Consider the following 19,786-nt stretch of genomic DNA (forward strand, 5'->3'; position numbering starts at 1 on the left):
TTTTCTATCATCTTGGAAGACTTCAGACTTTTAAAATACCTGTTAAAATAATAAAATGCATATATCACTTTCCTTCTGTCTTTATTCTTATTAAAGAGTTCTAGTAATGTTCCTTTACTATCCAGGTGGAATGAGACTGTGTGAAAACTAGTAATATTTTTTCCAAAAATCTGTGTAGGCAATAGGTAAAATGGCAGGCTGCCCACAAATCACATCAAAGTTAACATCTGGCAAGTTTAGTTAGGTGTTGTCTGTGTTAATAAAAAGGTAATCAAAAAGCAGAAATTATTCCAAAGTTCAAAAATAGTTCATCCCCATAACCAGTATACCATGGGTTATTTGCTTGGTAACTTTTCTGTGAATTTCCTTGTCATCAGTCCTTCAGTGTTATTTCTCCCACGTACTAGAGCACCTTCCTTACTTCCACTAGTAGCTGCCAACTATTCACTTTATAATTATAAACAGAAATGAGGCTGACACGAGTTTTACAAAGCAGGAATGAAGGGGAGATTTACCTGAGTTATACTAGTTATTAAACTGGTCGTGCTGCAAGGCAAGAAAAAACTCATTAATCCTACTGAGATGACAGATGCATCTGGAAAAGTTTTGTTTGTTACACAACCTATGCTGCCACATCTGACTGCAAATGTGAAAAAGAAACAGAGCACTGGTGTTGTCTTAACTATAATACAGCGTCTTTCTCCTGGCCAAACCTGGTTTTGTTACCTGTTCAAAGCAACAAAAAAGTGTTCACTGCTGTACATTTGGGAAGTTGCTGTGTCTGTGATGAATACAGAATTTGTTCTCATGCTGGGTAGCTAGTAAGAGTGAGGCTTAAGCTGAATTCTTTTCTCACAGCACACCTTCTCAGTGCCACTATTCTCTCTGCTTTTCCTGTCAGGGATGACTGGTGGTGGAGAGCCTTGTGGAGGCTACAGGGAGTGACTGTTTTAGTCCCCACTTGTCAACAGTATGGGTATATAAAGGGGTTGCAGTGATTTGATGAGGTGTCCCATCTGTTTTTCCCACTGAAGTCAAATACAACTCCTCTAACCTGGGAGATGAAGGGGAAGATGTCCAGCTTCATGACTCAAGCCCCCCTTACATCATCAGAAAGCATAAATGCCACACTGGCTAATGGGGCAAGGAGAAGGAATGAAGGTAGGGGAAAAACAGAGTCCTTCGAGCCTTTGTTTCCTTCCAGTCCTCAGAAAATGCAGTTGTTTACTTTGAATCATGTTCCAGGGATTTTTTTGTGATCATGAGACTAGAGTTATGTTAAATGTAGTTGTTTCTTCATGCTAGAAAGGTTCATTTCTAAGCATGAAGGTGAGCAAAAACTCAGAAAGTTTTAATTCTGTTTCTGACATGCACTTTGGGCCAAATTTCAAATCTGGAGGGAGAGAGGTCAGCTGTGTTTGTAGGTTCAAAGATTAGGTCAAGCATTTAGAATTGGACTCAATCCTTCTGGGTCCCTTCCAAGTCAGTATATTCTGTCATATCAGTGAAAATCCTAGCGAACCTAAATTCTTTAACAGTCAGGTATTCAATGATTTGTTATTACACCTTGTTTATTAAACCATGACACAAAGATTTTCTGGCATAACTTCAAGTGGCAAAATGGATACCAGAGTCTCACAGCACAAACTGATACAAGCAATATTAATGGATGATTACTCCTGGAATTTTGGGCAGTAATACTTCTCCAGTAGTTTTTTTTTTTTGTTTCTTTCTTTGTATTTTGAAAGAAAGAGTCACATTTAACAGGAAAGTGAACCAATCTCTCCATTATCCAGTTAAGACTCTCCAGCCTTTCTGACAAGTGTCCAGGTTAGCACATTTTAGACAGCATAGGCTTATTTTGTTAGAACTTGTGGGGAATGCTGACTCAGGATAAGGCAAAACCCACAAGGCATTGAACTAATTGTGAAATGCCTTGTGTGGAAAAATGACTTCCTGATCCCTGCAGTAGCTGCCAATGCTTTGAAACATGATGTTTGAATGTCTGCATTGTGCCCCTGCCTGCAAGACAGTAATATTAAGCTTCTAATCATAATTTGTAATATCTACATTTATATATACATCCATTTACTGTGAACTCCTATTCTGAAAGATAGTGTAGCTGAAACACTGCAGTGAATTTCTAACACATTGAGCTATTTGAGCTGACTGAGATGCAAACAGTAAACAGATAGTGACAAGGGCTGTAAGTCCATAATTTTGGGAACGTTTGTTAACCTGAGGCTTTATCAGCAATGTAGGCTTTTAACAGTGTATTTGACTGTCTCAAAATAGATGAGGTTAATATCAAGTCTACCCCCAAGTGTCTTGACATAATCCCAGGAAAATTACTTTGATGGAACTGTGTTGATGAAAACGACCCACAAAATCCATTTTTGCAGAATGGGCTGAATGGTCAGTTCTATATCAAAAGTGTCTTTTTGTTTGGGAACCAAAGATATTTCCCATGGTGGGAATATCTTGGAGCCTTGCAGTCAGGTAAACCCAGCCCTCCAGAAACTCTGAATGGTTCTTGAAGAGACCCAAAGACTTTTGGACCCATCCCCATAGGCTTCAGCACATCCAAATTTCTAAAAGCAGTGCATTTATACCACCAAAGGCCAGAGAAGACACTTGGAGTGGTTTGATTTTACCCCTCATTTTTATTCCTGTTTTATTCATGCTGCAGGCCACTTTTGGCTAGCTGGCAGAGTAATAATGCAGCAGAGTTGAACAAGTGCCAATTTAATTTCTACACAATTTCAGTGTCACATTTCTGAAGGTGGGCAAAGGCATAGGTACAGGAAATGAAGGGTACAAATGTACCACAGGATGGATCTGTACCTGTTACAGGACATAAACCATGGTAATCTACAGAAATGTACTTGAATGTCCTGTTTGTTAAGGTTAACACCAAAACTTGCTTTTGCCAAGTGCTTACAGCCAAAGGACAGTGAGTTCCTGGGATGTGCAGTGCAGTGCATGGTGGCATTTCAGTTGGCCAGTGTATAGAAGGTTCATAGCATTGCAGAGGCTTTATTCATTTAAGTAGAAGATGTCCGAAAAGATCCAAATGAGTTTTTCTATGCTGCCTTGCATAGCAAGGTTAAGAAAAAAACAGTAACAATTTAAATAAATCAGATGTTTTTGCTGAAGATTATACTGTCATTTTCTCCAATTATTCTTGACATTTCACCCATTCATATTGTTATCTGAGTTAATAATGGAAGAAAACCCAGCTCTTGTTGCCTTGTTTATTCTTTGTTCTCAAGGAGATAAGCTGTTTATAAAGATAACTTATTTGTTATTTAAATCACTTTTACAGAATTTGTTTGTTTCCTTGTTTGAGTTTCTAAATATATTGCAACAATTGTGATGCATCTTTGAGATGCCTATTCAATTCACTATGATTTGTACTGGAATTCATTCCTAAATGGGCACAGGTGTTGATAGCTATAATATGCTGGAATGAGTCAAAACCAATAAATGCCCAATAGAGGAAAGATGAAAGAAAATGCACTGAAAACAGCTCTTTTAGGATGTGATAAATAGGCACTTTAATTCACTACCCAATTAGGTATATAGCGCTGAAGATGTGTCTGGAGCAACCACGTATTTTAAACAGCTGAACATGTTAGAGTGCAACTTCAATGACTGCTAATATTTTCAAGATCATAAACATTATTTTTAGAATTAACAATACTATTCAGGATATAATCAACTTTTGTTTGCAAGCTGTTCTATAGTTCCCTAAAGCAACATTTTTCAATACTTTTGTTAAAAAAAAGTTCGTTGATATTTTATGAAAACTATTTGCTCACTTTCTCATGTTGCTCAGAAATTAAATGCTAGAATGACATTTAGGAATTCTGATGTTACAAAACCAAAAGTCAGTTTAAGCACTTCCTTTGTGTTTTACCAGGAACAGACACTTTGTAAACTATTTCTTGCACAATTCACTCTGCACACAACACCTCCTGAAGCCCCATCCTGGCATTTGGGTGCATTTCTATCAGGAATTACAGGCTGGCCAATGTTATGATTAGTGATTCCTGAGTGCCAGTGCCCTTCCCTCAGAGTGCAGGCTTTTTTCATTGTGCCTTTCTGTCAAAAGAACTTTGTAGTTGCAGTGGAGGTGCTTGGATAAGGCAGTCAGGTACCTACCAAAGGAGGAGGGTGGTCAGCAATCTCCTGAAGAGTTCTCAGAAATCCCACGTGGGTATTTGAGCTGATACCAAAGACAGGGTTTACTGTATACTAAGCAGACACTGAGACTAAATCAGCCTCTAGGGTTTGAATTATCTCCAGAGAAATTTGCTTTTATGTTAACATATCTTCTTGTTGCATTCTAAATACACATTCATAGGCATAAAAATTATACTGATAGATGTAAAACTGATACTGCTGATGTGCAGATTGGTTGTAACTCTGGCCAAGGATATTTGTCCTTAATATTTTACAAATATCTATCCTTAGTATTTCATGGTCCATGTTTTTAGAGATAAAAGCAAATAGCACAAGACAGAAATTATCCACAAATGCAAATTCAGTTGCCAAAACTCCCCAATGACAGCTGTGGCACCCAATGCAGCATGATACAAAAATTACAGACTCACAGAATAGTTAGGGTTGGAAAGGGCCTCTGGAGATCATCTCGTCCATGGCACCTAGAGCAGGTGACACAGAGACGTGTCCAGGTGGGTTTAAATGTCTGCAGAGAGGAAGAGCCCATGATCTTGCTGGGGAGCCTGTTCCAGTGCTCTGCCAGCTCTGCTTTACCCTCAGTGTAAAGAAGCTCTTCCTTGTCTTGAGGTGGATGAGGAAGTTCAGTTTGGAAACTGGAGTGCATGGGTAGGGCAGTTGGGTGTTGTGTGGGGCTCCAAGTGGATTTGGAAAGTGGATTTGTACCAACTGACTGTGTAAAGAGTCAGCCAGGTGGGGGCAGCCAGGCAGGTGGGCTCCTTGGGGGCTCCCACATTGCCTGCAGCACAGTTTGGGGGAAAAGGAGGGGGAAGGAGCCAGGGACCAACAAAGGACTGGGGGTGCTGGTTGACAGTGGCTCAACATGAGCCAGTGTGTGCCCAGGTGGCCAAGAAGGACACTGGCATGCTGTGTGTATCTGGCCAGCAGCACCAGGGTAGGGATTGTCTCCCTGTACTCATCGCTGGCAATGCTGTGCCTCAGATCCTGTGTTTGGTTCTGTACTTCTCACCACAGGAAGGACATTGAGGGGCTGGAGTGAGTCCAGAGAAGGGCAATGAAGCTGGTGAAGGGTCTGGAGCATCAGTCCTGTGAGGAGCAGCTGAGGGAGCTGGGGGTGTTTAGCCTGGAGAAAAGGAGGCTCAGGGCTGACCTTAAGGCTCTCTATGACTCCCTGAAAGGAGGTGGTAGCCAGGTGAGGGTTGGCCTCTTCTCACAGGCAACCAGTGACAGGGTGAGAAGACATAGCCTCAAGCTGTGCCATGAGAGGTTTAGGTTGGACATGATGAAGAATTTCTCCACAGAAATGGTGATTAGATATTGAAATGTGCTGCCCGGGGAAGTGGTGGAGTCACCGTCCCTGGAGGTTTTTGAGAAAGACTGGACGTGGCACTTAGTGCCATGGTCTAGTCGACATTGTGGTGTTAGGTCATAGGTTCGACTCAATGATCTCAGAGGGTTTTTCCAATCGAATCGACCCCTGTGATTCCGTGACCCAACGGGAGCGGTTCGCCCAGCACCGGCCGCGCACGGGCTCCCCCACAGCCCCGCGGGACTCCATTTCCCAGCGCGCCCCGCGCCCTGGCCGCCGCCGCCGCGCCGGGAAGATGGCGGCCCTTGTGTCGCCCTTGGCTACTGCGCGCTGCCTGCTGCGGGCTCTGGGCTGCCGCGGCCGCCTGCTCCCGCCGCACAGAGGTCAGTGCCGCCGCCGCGGCTCTCCGGGGCTCGCCAGGCCCGGGCGGGCGGCAGGCTGCCGGGGCACCGCGCACGAAGGGCACCGAGGAGCGGTCGCAGGAGCCGGTGCGTGCCTTCCCTCCCCGTCGTGCCGCGGGTCTGTCCCCGGCGGAGGGAAGGGGGCTGGCGGTGCCGGGCGGGCCACACGGCAACCGCCGGGACACGCACGGGCCTCGCCGCTCTGCCATGACCTGCCGGTGTCCTCGCATTCCCGGCCGGGGCTTGTCCGCCACACCGCCCCGGAGGGGACCTGCCTGCCGGGGTGGCACCGAGAGTCGGCCCCGGGCACTGGGTGACCCGCGAAGGGGGCCCGTGGCTTCCCGAGCCGGTGATGCCGCTTTTCCCCTGGCAAACAGGGCCTCGGTGCGCTGCCCGGTGAAAGGCTTGCGGCTGCACCCGGGCTCGGCGAGTGCGCCCTGGCTGCCAGCGCTTCGGCCAGGCCTTGGGAGTCTCGGGGGCTGTTCTCCCTCAAGGACCCTCCGGGGTGTAACGAACGACTGCTGTGCTTTCACAGCCTTGCTCTGAAAGCCTCTTCGGTACAAAACTTTATGGAGTTCTGTTAACTTGAGGCTTAGGTTAGGAGCAGAGATCTTTTTTCCTCAGTGAGAGCTCTTCGTCCTCTGCCAGTCTGGCCAAGGTGTGAGAATTCAGCTGGTGACTGGTGGGTCTCAGGATTGATAAATGTCCACATCCACACATTATGTTGTGATTATAAAATATTTATACATCCTAAGAAAAATAGACAAGCACTGCAGCTAGTACTGTTCTGTAGGTGAGAGTGTTTTATTTTATATTGGTTAGAAAAAGTTACCTGAGCAAAATTAGAGGTTTCAGTCAGCTTCCGTGTCAAAGAAAAGGTAGCCCTTGCATATGTTGTTTGAGGACATCAGACTGCAGGGATGGGCTGCCATCATGGAATTGATTTATAATCTTGGTTTATGATCTGGTTTATAGTCTTTGTTTTTGTGATTTGCTTTCCACAGTTGTGTACCTTTTCCTTAATTAAGTAAAGACATGACAAGTATTATTTGTAAAGTCCCAGTTTCACTGGTATGCTTCTCTTGTGTCTCCCTACTTTCATCTGTCAGTCAGGTTGTGAAATGAAGTGTGCATGGAAAAAATACAAGTAATCTAGCAGAATAATGTATCAGGCATGTATGCAAAAACTAGAATTCTAGTTCCAGCTCATGTTTCTCTAGATTAAATACTGTGTCGTATGCTGCCTGAATGAATGGCCTTCAGTGATTCATCTGAGGTCATATAATGGGGCAAAAATGCAAATCCTTGTCCTGTGTCTTAGTTGCAAGCTGCCTCTTCTGGTTTGAACCACTAATTTCAGCATGTGGGGGGCTTTTATGAATTTTACATGATATTGGCCTAACATCTTCAATTCATGCAGATAATTTACTGTTTATGCCCTACCCCCCCCCAATATGGTTGGTTGGATTTTGATTTTTTAAGCTTTCTGTTAAGCACTGGAAAGTAAATAATTTTTTCAGACCACCTCCTCTTGCATTCTTGTCATTAATCATAGTGCAATATTTTGAAAGGAGCATTTGTATATTATAGGACTATAAATGCATTTTTAGCTTTATACCTAGCACATGATCTCTTTCCCAAGAAACTTACATGACAAGTCTTTGTTCTTCTACAGGTTTATTCATGAGCTTAACTTTAGCACACATTTAATTTATCCAAATCCTTGTACATCATGGGGCAATTTACCTGTTTGAGACTGATTCTGCCAAACTTGCATATATATTTAATAAAAGATGAGACAAGAGAACATTATTATTGCTTACAGATACCAACATGACAAAAAATTCTTTCTGATATTTTGCTACCTTTGCTCCTATTTGCAGAGAGGAAAATAACCTTTGGAGCTGCAAGACTACAATTGCCCTTCCTCATCACTGTGGTGTCATCTAAGAAGGAAACCTTTTACAGCACTTCTATTACTGGCTTAATCTTGAGTTTAGGTCTCTGATACCCCCATCAGCCTGTTGATGAAAGTGCCCTCTGACTCCCAAGTCCTCTTTTTCTGTTGTGGCATTTGTGTTTCATAGGCAGTTTTAACAGCTTTACACTAAGAGCTTCAAGGTTTGAAGTAGTTTGGCTTCATTGTGACCCAAACTGATATTCTGAACTTCAGCTTGGGTTATTGAATGCATGACAGCTTTTAAAAGTTGGTTTCTATGACTTTTTTTCCCCTCTCTCCACACAAATTCCGGGGTTTGTGAAAAGCTCTCGAGGCAGATTGTGCTGGCAGAGCAGTAATGAAGCAGATGTGATCCTTGTACCTTGCATTAACACTGATTTAGTAGAAGCTATTCCAGCTTCTTGATGGTGACTGATAGCAAAGGTGGCGCTCGGGTGATTTTGGGGTACTGAATTTTGGTGCAGTTGTAACCTACATGGGTTTGGTTTAGATGCAGTTCTCACAACTCTTCGCAGTTGGAAATGTTCTCTATGTTTAAGACAAACAGTAATTAACAGCAAAGAAGGAAGGGGGAAATGTTAATTCTCTGCCTTGTAGCTTGGTTACCCTTCTGTGCTCTCAACCTCTTGGCTGCTGTCAGGATCAGTTTTGGTATGCCGCAACTCAACTTCCATTTCAGTTTGTCTTCTTGCATAAATAAATAACTCTAGTGCCTGCCTCAGAAGTGACTGTTGCTTTCATAAGATGTATCATTGAAACTCACATCCCTTTTTCTGTGTTGTCTCAGACATCAGTTCTATAGCAGTGGAAAAACTCAACAACACACTGATCAGTTTTCCAATTTGCTGCTTTTTTCCTGGTCAGAAAATCCCTGGAGTTAAGAACACTTTTTATAATTTCATGTAGGCATTAATTATCTTTGCAGTGGTAAATTAATGTCAGTTTACCAAATATGTCTTAAGTCCCCTACTTGAAAGAAATTTTCTTGTAATTCCAGATTGGCATTTTAAAAAAGAAGTTTTATTTGCCTTGGTGAGATTTTCCCTTCCAATTTCTTTCTTTTTTTGGATGTGTCGTGGTAGGTTTTCACTGCAGCTGTGTCTGTGATCCTTGTATGAGCAAGCAGAAAGGCACATGCAAAGACCTAATTACATGGTATGAAATAAAGTGAGATTATACTGACATATGTATGTTTTGGGAACGGGAATTTAGGAAAAAAGTTGCAGCTTGGTGTCAAATCTAAAGCAGCGGGTAACATCAGTTTAAATGTGGTAACATCCTACACTGTCCTGCACCCTGAAGGTGGGAAAGGTAGGTTATGGATAACCATGTCTAATTTTACACTGTTCTGTGTAAAACTGTGTGAACAGTGAATTGACGTTGTGCTTTTCTATAGTTGTATCCAGAACACTGCATAGGTGTGGAGGACGCTTTTCCTGTGTGTGACACTTGAAGAAGGGAAAATAATAAATAATTGAGTTGAAGTTTCTGTAATACAAAGATTAGATAATGAAACAGTAAGGAATAAATGAAAATCCCTATTTTGCAGTGTGGAGAAAAGGGCTGTAGGACTGTAGTTAGTACACTGAATCGTAGGCGATTCCTATAATTGAGTGATAGATTTTACAATCTGTTCCACAAAATGCGGGTTAGAATGGAAGGTGCACATTTTTTTCTGTCTCTTAGAATATTGTATCACTTGTACCTTCTGTTGACTTATCTCTTATGTCTAAAACCCCACATGCTCCTCAGTAGCATCGGCCTTTTTTTTGCAGCTACAGGTGTGAGTTTATCACTTAACCAGTTACTGGGTGTCTCCTGATGGTGTGCTATAGTGTATTCCCGTGATATTTAAATCCCAGTGTTCAATATTATATTAGGAGAACAGTGAGAACAGCCAGGACACCCTCTATGGCCGTTTGGGCATAGTCTCCACCTCTGTCACATGTTAATGACAGAGTACTTTCTCCCACTCCCAGGATGGTTAGCTGTGAGAACATGTAATCTGAGACAAACCCCATGCTTCTGAGCACTCCTGCTGCTGATGTGCTTTGTCCATGGCCAGGAAGGTCATGAGCCACAAACCCTTTCTTACCCCTAAATCAGCTTATTATTTATTTTCCTTTGATTTTGTGGTAAGCAGTAAGAACTTTGGAATGTATAGATATAAGGGGGCATGCTGGAGCTCTTGGGGCCATCAACTTCTGTGTATTTCAAGGGCACAGATAGTTCAGAGGTACGCATCACGGGACTGAGGTGCACTTTTTTTGGGAGTGGAAGAGTAGAAGACATGATGAAAAACTTTTGAGAGTTCATCTGAGCAACCTGGTCTGGTGGAGGGTGTCCCTGCCCATGGCTAGGGTGTTGGATCTAGATGATACTTCAGCTCCCTTCCAACCCAAGCCATTCTAAAATTGTGTGATCTTTCCTTTTCCCTTCAGAGGCAGGTCGGGTTTTGCTGACCTGTTCCTGACAGATTTTCCTCAAACTTATTTTTAAAATTCACCCCAAATCTTTGGAAGTTTTACAGCTTCTAGACTATTAATTACAGTTATTAAGTTATCTGTGTAAATACCATATCCTTCCATTTTCTCAGTACACTGTATGTATTTGGAGACAGCTGTATGTTTTCCTTCTCTACAGGTTTTACTCACACTTTTGCAATAACAAACTTTGAACTCACCTTTCTTTATGTGATCTCTTTGGATAGAGATGAGCTAATTACTCTTAATTGAAAGCAACAACTCAGTTCCTCCAGGAACAAGAGAATTTGGTGCAGTTATTGGCTGCAGATATAAACAGTGGCTTTTTAGGAGAAATTTTTATTTGCAATAAGTAATCATAATTTGATCTGCTAGTTCAGTTTCATTGTTTTCTAATATTCTATCTTCCTTGTAGCTGTGTAAAACTCTTTTCATGCCTTTTACGGCATCTTTGTGGGTTCTGATTCATATTTTAAAAAACAAACAAAAAAAATCCATTTACTCTGTCATTTGGTTCATACTTCTCGTAACATATTATGTGAAAATTGAAAAGTGTCTTCCATGGCGGACTGTACCAGCATTGAATAGAACAGGGTGTTTTTTTTCTCTGTGTGTATCTATATTGGAGGCCTTGTGTTTATTTTATTTTAGTTTATTTTTTCCTCTAATAGTGTTATGATATTGTCTCACTGGCATTTTGTGATCCAGTGTAGCTGTTGGATCCTTTTTTACAGGTCTTGTCTCTTTAGCTGGTAATTCCCCATCTCCTGAGTTAGTTATTTCCTCTAAATAACATGCTTTGTCCCTGCTGAATTACATCCTAGTTTATTAGATTATTTGTCCAGTGTGTCAGAATTTACTTGCCTTGCAGAGTGTCTTCACAGCTCTCCTGATTTCTGTTGTGTTCCCAGTCTGTCTACCTTATTTTTCCATATATGGCATGAATGGGAATCTGGGGTTGCACCAAGATGAGATCCTGAGCCCTCTATGAAACTCTACTGCAGATATACACCTGGTTTAAGTGTAGTAATTATTTATTACATATCCTTTTTCCAGCTGTTTTGTACCTGCTTAAAAGTACTTTCATTTGCAACTTTCTTTCCTGCTTTATAGATGGTAATGCTGTGGGACAAAAGTGTTACTGCAATTAACATGCTATACCTTTACTCATTAAGAAATAATATTTTTCTTTATTATACTTAACCTGTTAAATGACACTGGAAGCAAAGAAGATATTTAACAACTTCCCAGTGCATGCCGTTGTTTCTGATATTAATGATTTGGCAAGCCTTCTTTGTAATCTTATGCATTGTTTCTTTCCCTAGTTATGTCTTGTTTTATGTCTAGCAATCCTGACTTTTTTTTTTAACATCTTGTTTCTGACAGTATTCCTATCTGGGCTTGTCCCTGTCTCTTCTAGGCAGAAGATGATGGCAGCAGATCAAGCTGTGGCATTGCAGGGCTTCACAGCTGCTGCCTTGCTTAGTGTGGTGTTTGACAGGTTGTTTCAAATTCCTTACAGAACTCCTGCTTTGGTCTCTTGTTTGCTGACTTTTAAGTATTTTCTGAAGTTTTACCAAAAAGATTATCTATTTAGAGAAATGCACTTTGGAAATGTAAAGGGTTTTACCCCAATTTGGAAAAAAAAAAGGGTCAAAACTTCCCTTGCAACAGCTCAGCCAAATCTTACCAACTCTGTAGCTGGACTTCTTAGAATGTGTGCTTGTTAATAAAGTAAAGGAATTGTAAACATACATTAGAGTTAGAAATTGAGTTAATGAAAAATGAAGGGGTAACCAGTGGTTATATAGGTAAGTCATTGTCATGTATATATGTCTTTGTGTAAACTGTTAGGAATATGTGTTGTTTATAAGGAGATTCTTTTAAGAACTTCTCTATTAATTGGTTACTTTTACTTTAACAGCCTACACAGCTCAGGCAGATGAGAAGACAGGCCCTGCTTCTCCTACAGATGTTCATGCCAGAGCCTTACAGGTTTGCAATGGACCTTTAGAACATTATGACTTTTTGATTAAGCATCAAGAGCTGAAGAATGACGAGCAACAAAGAAGAGTTGTGGAGCGCCTGCAGAAATTGCATGAGAGCCTTAAAGGCTACAGCATTGATTCGAAAAATATTTTTTCTCAGGTGAGGTTTATAATGATAAAAATATTTTTTGCATTTATATTTCCTCCTAAGAATGTGCTTAAAATGCATAAATTTCTGTCAAGAACACAAATCTTATTTTTGCAAATACATCTTTCCAGATAGATGATTCTTCATGTTTCAATATGTCTTCTTTCTTTTTTGGTTTGTAAAATCCAGTGGCACTCTAGAAGTAGCCAAATTAGATATATTGAAATAATTCTGTAAGAAAATCTAATATGGTTTTAGTTATGTCCACTGCCTACTTTTCCAAAAACATCATTTGGCTCTAGGAGAGAGGGGCCTAAACCAGGTTTTAATTCTCAAGCACTAGTATTATACTTGTGTGTTTGGATTAGATAAACTGAACACTGATGTTTTGTGTTCTAACAGATATTCCACAAATAATTCCACATTATAATATGTATCAGACATGACTTTTAAAAACAATTCTTCTCCATGTTGCTAGTTTCCAGGTGAGGTAAGGAAAGAAGGCTTTGGTATAATCTGCACCCTTGTGTTTTTGGGGGCATCGCAGTTTCTTTTCAAAGGATTTACAAAAGTTTAAACGTATCCCTGTTGCACATTGCCTTAACAATTACAGTGCTGTTAGCCAGCTGTTGCATCTCTGTAACTTTTCCCTGAAGCTCTTGACACAATGTTTTCTAGACTCTCTTTCACAGTATTTTCCACATCTCTTGTTGTCATGCTATTATTCTTAGATTGCTGCTCTGGTGGCCTTGCACCTGCAAGTATTGATAGCACTGGTATGGCACATTCTCATGGGAAGCAACTAGAACTGATGTGGGAATTCCCTCTTCAGCTTTCCTTGCCTCTTGTTTTGTAGACCTGAGTTTATATCCCAGAAAACTAAATGTAGCACCCAGAAAAGCAGATAAGACATTTAATTCGTTGCTAAATATTGGGCATAGATGTGCACAAAGGTTGAATGCCCAGTGAATGTGCTTGATTTGCACCTGATTAACATATTTCAGTCAGCACAGTTGTAAGCTGTGGTAGGATGAAACAACAAGAGTGGGGTGTTTGAGTGAGTCTGATGATAAAAGTATGGTGCTGGGTAAAAAGCATGGCAAAATATACGTTGCTGTCTCACCTGCACTTTCCCAGCCTGGAGAGACCTCCTTGTCCCTGGGAGGAGGGAATCAGCATTTTCCCCAGCTAGACTCTGAGTTTTTCTTTTGATTTCACTCTTTTCTTGCATCACTTAAGGGTTTGCTTTTTTTTTTTTTTCATCAGAAGTAACTTTAACATTTATGGTCAATAAATGTCTTAATAATAAACATTATGGTCAAAAATGTCTTTTGCAGTCCTTGCTAACAAATCTCCTTGTCAGCCTTTTTAAGCATTCATTGCACCACACTCCTCATCTCATGAGCATAAATTTAAATATGCTACTCTAAACTTGTTACCTAACCATACCAAATTGTTCTCTTACCTGGCACAAATACTGTCATGTTTGCAGATTGCAGGGCAAGACTAAATGATGTAGCACGAGATAAGGGGAGCCAAAGCCTGAGAAAAAAATGTTATGATGAAGACATTGCCTTTACTGCCAAACCTGAGGGATCAGTAGGCTAGAATATTTTGATCTTTTCTGGCAAGAAGTTGTGGACATTTGGATATAAAGTTCTAAAAGCACTGCCCTGGAGAATAATTTTGAGAGCTGACTTGTGTTAACTGGAGTGCCCCAAATCATTGTTAGTTGTTAGAGCAGGTGTCATGGCTTTGTAGATCAAGCATTCTGTGGGTTTGTTATTTACTGATTCTTTGACTGGGAAGTGTGAATAGCAAAGAAAGCCTGTATTGCAGAGAACAAATTATCAGCCTTTCTCTATTTAGGAAATATGATGCTGCTATGTCCCTATGTAACAGAGCTAATTGCAGTAAAGCCAGACTGACACTTTCTTACTTAAATGCCATTTTTTACTTGAGAATATGTTTTTCACCAATTTCTTTAAAGCATTCCACTTCTGCATTTAACATTGCTTTAATTTTAAACCAACTTTTGAAAATTGTTATATGGCTCACTGATGAACTAATGAGTCAGTGAGAAGCAGCTGAAGAACTACTTGCTACAGGGATAAGTATTACTGCAATTTGAGGTTTTTTTTTCTGGAGTTTGATATTTCTATAGAAATCTTAAGATTGGTAACAGGTTGAGCACTATAGTGCCATGCCATACGTCAAAACCCCAGAAAAGGAGAGCAGTGACTTCTGCATGAATCTGTCAATGTCTGCTAGCCTGTGTAGTTAAACTGAAATCATGATTCAGAGAGAAGTCATCACAACAGCTTTGTTCCTCTTCTGCTGTATTTGAGAAAGCAATTTGCCAGTTCAAGCAGAGCTCCTTATGAGATAAAATGAAGCCAAACAGATGAGTTTTTGCTTCAGCAAAGTTGTAATCAACATCTTAATGAAGGTTTCCCCAGATAAGTCACAAATGTGACTAGGTAGTTGTAAAATCATATGCTTGTATCTCTTGAGGGGTTTCCTAAGTAAGCAATATACTTGGTTTTTTGCTATGGACTTTCAGCGTAGTGATGCTGCTGCAGACTTGGTTCAGTTAGAGCTAAGGCTTTTCAGGCCAAGAAGAGCTGGTGCTGAGTACTGCTGTCTGGAGTTGGCCTGCTTGAATAGGATTTGTGTAGGTTTATGGGTGGAATTCATTCTGACCAGTTGAAGGCTTCTCCAGGAAATACTAATGATACAGGTAAATCCTGTATTTGTGACTAGCTTGTTGGCAGTCTCCTGTCATGGAGGCCAGGCGCTTTGTAACTTTGAATACTGTCATGTTTGTGTAATAAAACCATTGGTTTTCCTTTCTGTTTTGTACTTGGTGAGTTTTAATAGATGAAAATGAAACAAATGGATGTATTTTAAACTAATTAAGGATATATTTTGAAAAAATGAAATAATTTATCAGTTATGCTTAGTATTTTGTAAGTTCACTTCTTGCTTTTTCAAGAGGCTTCTAGAAACTTGAATAGCCCACTTTTAGTATGAAACCTCCTGTTCTGAGAAGAAATTAATCTACTGGCAGCTTTTTTTAAAAAAATAGTGGTGCTTGGCATTTCAAGTGTGCTCATTTTTCTGGCTCTGTTATTGAAGGGAATGTGGTTGAGAGGTTGTGGTGAAGAAAAAGGGGTGGTGGAAGAGAAACCTCTCTCTAGCAGCCTATTCTATAGTCTGATATTCCTTATTTTATTGCTTGATTTCTTCTGTGATAGAAGTGCAGAAGCCTCTTCCAAAACAGCAGAAACTATTCCAGAAATAGAAACTTCTTGCACTTCTGAACTGTTACAATAGTGGTCTGCTTTGGTTTTAGCTTGGTTCTTCTTTTGTCACTTTTTCTCTAAATAGTTTATTCACTAAACTGTGGTAAAAGTAGGATTAGGGAGCGAATATTTATATCAGATACAATAGAGGCCTTTCAGGTTTTTTTTTTACCCAGAACACTTGTGTTACCTCACAGGCCAAATCTTTTTGAAATGAGTAGTCTGGGGCACACAGACACACCAGGCGCCATTTTCTTCATGTTAATAAACTCTATTTTGTTATGATGTAGGTTTTTTGGGACATCAGCTTAGAATGAATCTCAGGGGAAAAAAACAATTAGTCTTGCTGCCAACCAAGTAGGCTTCTGTTTTTTAAAATTACTCCTCAAATTTGAACAAGGACTTTGATCTTCAACTTGGTGAAAGCATGGCCTTGTGTGTTGAGATATTTTGAGATCCTCTGAATTGAAGTTCAAGGCTGTTAGAGTTGGCATAGACATTTCAGATCTCCAGCTTTTCGAAATAATACCAATTGGAACATCTTAAGAGTTGTTGAGTTGCTGTACTAATGACTTGAAATAAGCTCAATTATAAGTGAGGTCATGTTTTGAAAAGAGGTATGAACAATAGTAAACACCATTCAAGACCTTGAAAATGTCTTCAGCTACAACAACAGCCAAAAAGGAGTTTTGAAAGAGTGGGAGAAAGAGGCAGTTTTGTTAGGATTTAAATAAAAATCTGCTGTTGGGAAACTTGTCTTGAATTTTGCATATTTTAATTAACCATCTTAGTATTGACATGCATTTGCACTTACAAGTTTTTCCAGTCAGGGTGTAAATACTGCCAGGAAATGAGTTGCTTTCTTCTGGTGTCTGAGCAGGGGAGAATGTGGGAAGACATTGCGTGTTACTAAAGATGTTGTCCCCTTCAAACTCAAATTTTGTGTATCACTTAATATCTTTTAAGTATGTATTAACATACTTAAATCTTACCTCAGTTGTCAAAGAAAACATATTGTCAACAAATTTAATGTTGTTATGCTGAGACTCCAAATGTACCTCAGGATAATATGGAAATGAGCAAGGAGAAATCATTAATTTCGTTTGTCTTCCTACATTTCCTACTTTTCTCCCTTTCCAGCCTGAAATAAAGTGTCCTTATTTTAGGGTGACTGGAGGATTTTCTGCCTTAGATCTCCTCCCTCCTTCTTGCAGAATGTATGTTTGCATAGAACCAAGATCAGTGTTCTGCTTTCTTTGCCACCACATACTGTTGACTGGCTGCTTGCTGTGATTTAAATTGTATCAAATGTTGATGATTGAACCTCCTAGTGGAGGTTTCCCTTTTTCTTAGACAGCTTCCAGGCTTCAGAAGATGCATTAGAATAACTAAAACAAAAAGAAAAAAATCCATTTCATGGTCATGCAAAATAGCTTGAGACTGGTAGGGATATCTGAGTTGTCAGTATTAAAAAAAAATGTACTGATAAAGTTTTACTTTTTTGAAATAAAATGTATGTTAAGAAAATAGGACCAACCAGAAAAACCAAAGAATATAAAAATAAATTATTAGAGTTATATAATATCTGACCGGAATGAGGAAGTCATTATCCTAAAGCTGTCAATAGTGTGATGTTTAGAATTATATGTAAAATATTTTCTACAAACTTCTTTAATTGCTGAAACAGGAAAAACACTTTTCTGACATTTGATTTGTTTTTAGAGATGATCAGCAAATATACTTGGCTCTGCCACAGTATCCATGCTTTTTGGCAGATAGCAGATATCATTCAAAAATTGCTGCCTTCAAAGGGAAACAATTTTAAATTTTTAAACCAACTTTTATGGAGGCCAAGCCATTATTTTTGTTTCCTTTAGTCAAAACAAAAGTTCCTTTTTCTGTAACATGTTATCGGGAAATAAGTATGCCTAAAAAGACAAATATTTAAGTAGCTAAATTAAATTAATAAAAGCTTTGCAATGAAAATATTGGTATAAAAATGTAGGCATTTTTATTTGTTCTGTTTATATAACCTTTGCAAAAACAGGTGAAGCTGTACTCTACATATGGATTTGTTTTTCTGGCTTTATGCTGCTTCTTGTGAAACTGCAAATCACAGTAATACAGCCTTTCTGTATAATAATTTGAATATTATAGTCCATTGATTGTTGGTAATCTAAAACTAAATCCAAAGAAATTATTTTGAAAATGTCTCATTTGGATTTTTGTCTGTTTCTTTTCTCCTGTAACTTTGAGCATCAGTAGTTTTATTGAGCACAAGCTCTTTAAAAAGTACACACTGAAAAATATTCAACAATTAAATTGTCTTACAATGCTTTCAAAGTACTAGCAAATGGCTGCAGCCTTGTCAATTAATGGAATAGTTTCCAAACATCTGAAACCCTTTCCAGCCACAGATTGATGATACAAATTTTTGATTACCCTATTAATAGAGATCCAAATTAAATCTAAAAGGGACTCTTGTGTAAGAGCCATGCTTGCATATTTTCTGAGTGAGCTGGTACTATAAACCCGAGATATTACCCTTCTACTTTTTGGTCATGCATTTTCTTTTATATTTAATTAGTGTTTTGTACTGACTCCTCTATTTCTTTACCACAGCACTGTATTTTCAAAAAGTGCTTTAGATTCAAGTTGTTTAGCAATTACCCAGCTCCAAATGAGACCACAGGGTTGCAATTTTAATTTTCTTCTGTGTTGGCTCAGCCCATAGAGCTCTGAAAGTGGAGCACTTTAAAATAAGCAAATACTCCTCTGCAGTGTGTTTTGTGGATGTCAATTCAGTTTCATGGATTTGATTGAATTTTGGTAAGATTTCCAGTGTTTTAGAAACTGTTTCTTTTTTGAATTATACTTGGAAGTGGCTGTGCATAGTACTGGGGGAAAGGGAAAGAGTACTATTCCAAATTGAAAGTCTTAGCATTTCTGGAAGTTTTTGCATAAAAATATATACTTGAGTAAAATAGATATCAAGTGTCATAACATATGTCCTGAATAATATTAAGAGATTTAAAATTTTTAAGCAATATTCATTCCAGATGAAAGTAACTCACTTGAAAAAAAGGTTAATAAAAGGCATACTTTGAAAGTATATTTTTATGTTTATATATTTATACATATAAGGACACATGTATGTGCATATAGATACATATTTTTACTGTGACTCTATTGATTTTAATCACGTTTAAACCAGAGATAATTTTGGGTTTAATATTCAAAGCTGAGAGAATAGGATGTACAATGTTCATGGGCTTTGCAGCACTGATTTTCTGAGTCCTAATACTTTATCTCTTTAGCAGATCTGCTCTAATAGCTATTTAATGCATATATCTATGCATAGTACCATACTACTTAACTTTAAATCCTGTTTTTCTAAGACTATTTGCTCAAATGGCTTAATGAGGCAAAGGATTTGTTTTGATCATGGTGGATTTGGAAACATTGAATCATTTAATGTGTTCTGATAAAAAGGCACATGTGCTAGGGCTGGGAATGGGGATATTTTTGCAGTGATCTAAGAAAACCCCAAATCCCAAACCCTACATGTATGTTTTGCTTCTTATGTAGAATTTGCACAATGAGAACATTACTTAAGAATTCTGAGCTAATGATTTAGTCAAGGTTACACTTTGTTGCCTTGTGCTACTGTTGTGGTTAAGTGTAGCTTCTTTCTTACTTTATCATAGCCATGTGCTTGCTTTTATTTTAACCTATATCTATATTTACTTTTTCTCTTAACTTGCAGCTCTTTGCTAAAACCAACCCCCCAAAAGGTCTTTATGTCTATGGAGATGTTGGTAAGTATCATTTGCATCCAATAGAATTTTTTCTAAATTCATGTCTATTTGAATTCTGAAGTGTCTGAAAGCTGTATGTTTATGTAGCTTTATTGGTTTAATGGATCTTACTGGATGTAACATTATGATGTTATTTAATATAATTGCACTCTGAATGCTGGAAGCTGTTTG

At 39.2% G+C, this 19,786-nt stretch overlaps 1 protein-coding gene across 3 annotated transcripts in view; it reads left to right on the forward strand.

Annotated features, from left to right (window-relative positions):
* The first annotated feature begins 5,799 nt into the window (after positions 1 to 5,799).
* Positions 5,800 to 19,786, forward strand: part of AFG1L (AFG1 like ATPase) — a 61,508-nt gene continuing 47,521 nt past the window's right edge. For all 3 annotated transcript variants that reach the window (XM_063150973.1, XM_063150974.1, XM_063150975.1), the window contains exons 1-3: positions 5,800 to 5,895; positions 12,281 to 12,504; positions 19,564 to 19,615. In XM_063150973.1, the coding sequence (XP_063007043.1) occupies positions 5,808 to 5,895; positions 12,281 to 12,504; positions 19,564 to 19,615 (364 nt within the window). In that variant the 5' untranslated portion in view covers positions 5,800 to 5,807. The remainder of the gene's footprint in view (positions 5,896 to 12,280; positions 12,505 to 19,563; positions 19,616 to 19,786) is intronic.

The sequence above is a fragment of the Melospiza melodia genome, chromosome 3 (genome assembly GCF_035770615.1).
Source record: "Melospiza melodia melodia isolate bMelMel2 chromosome 3, bMelMel2.pri, whole genome shotgun sequence".
Taxonomy (NCBI): Eukaryota; Metazoa; Chordata; class Aves; order Passeriformes; family Passerellidae; genus Melospiza; species Melospiza melodia.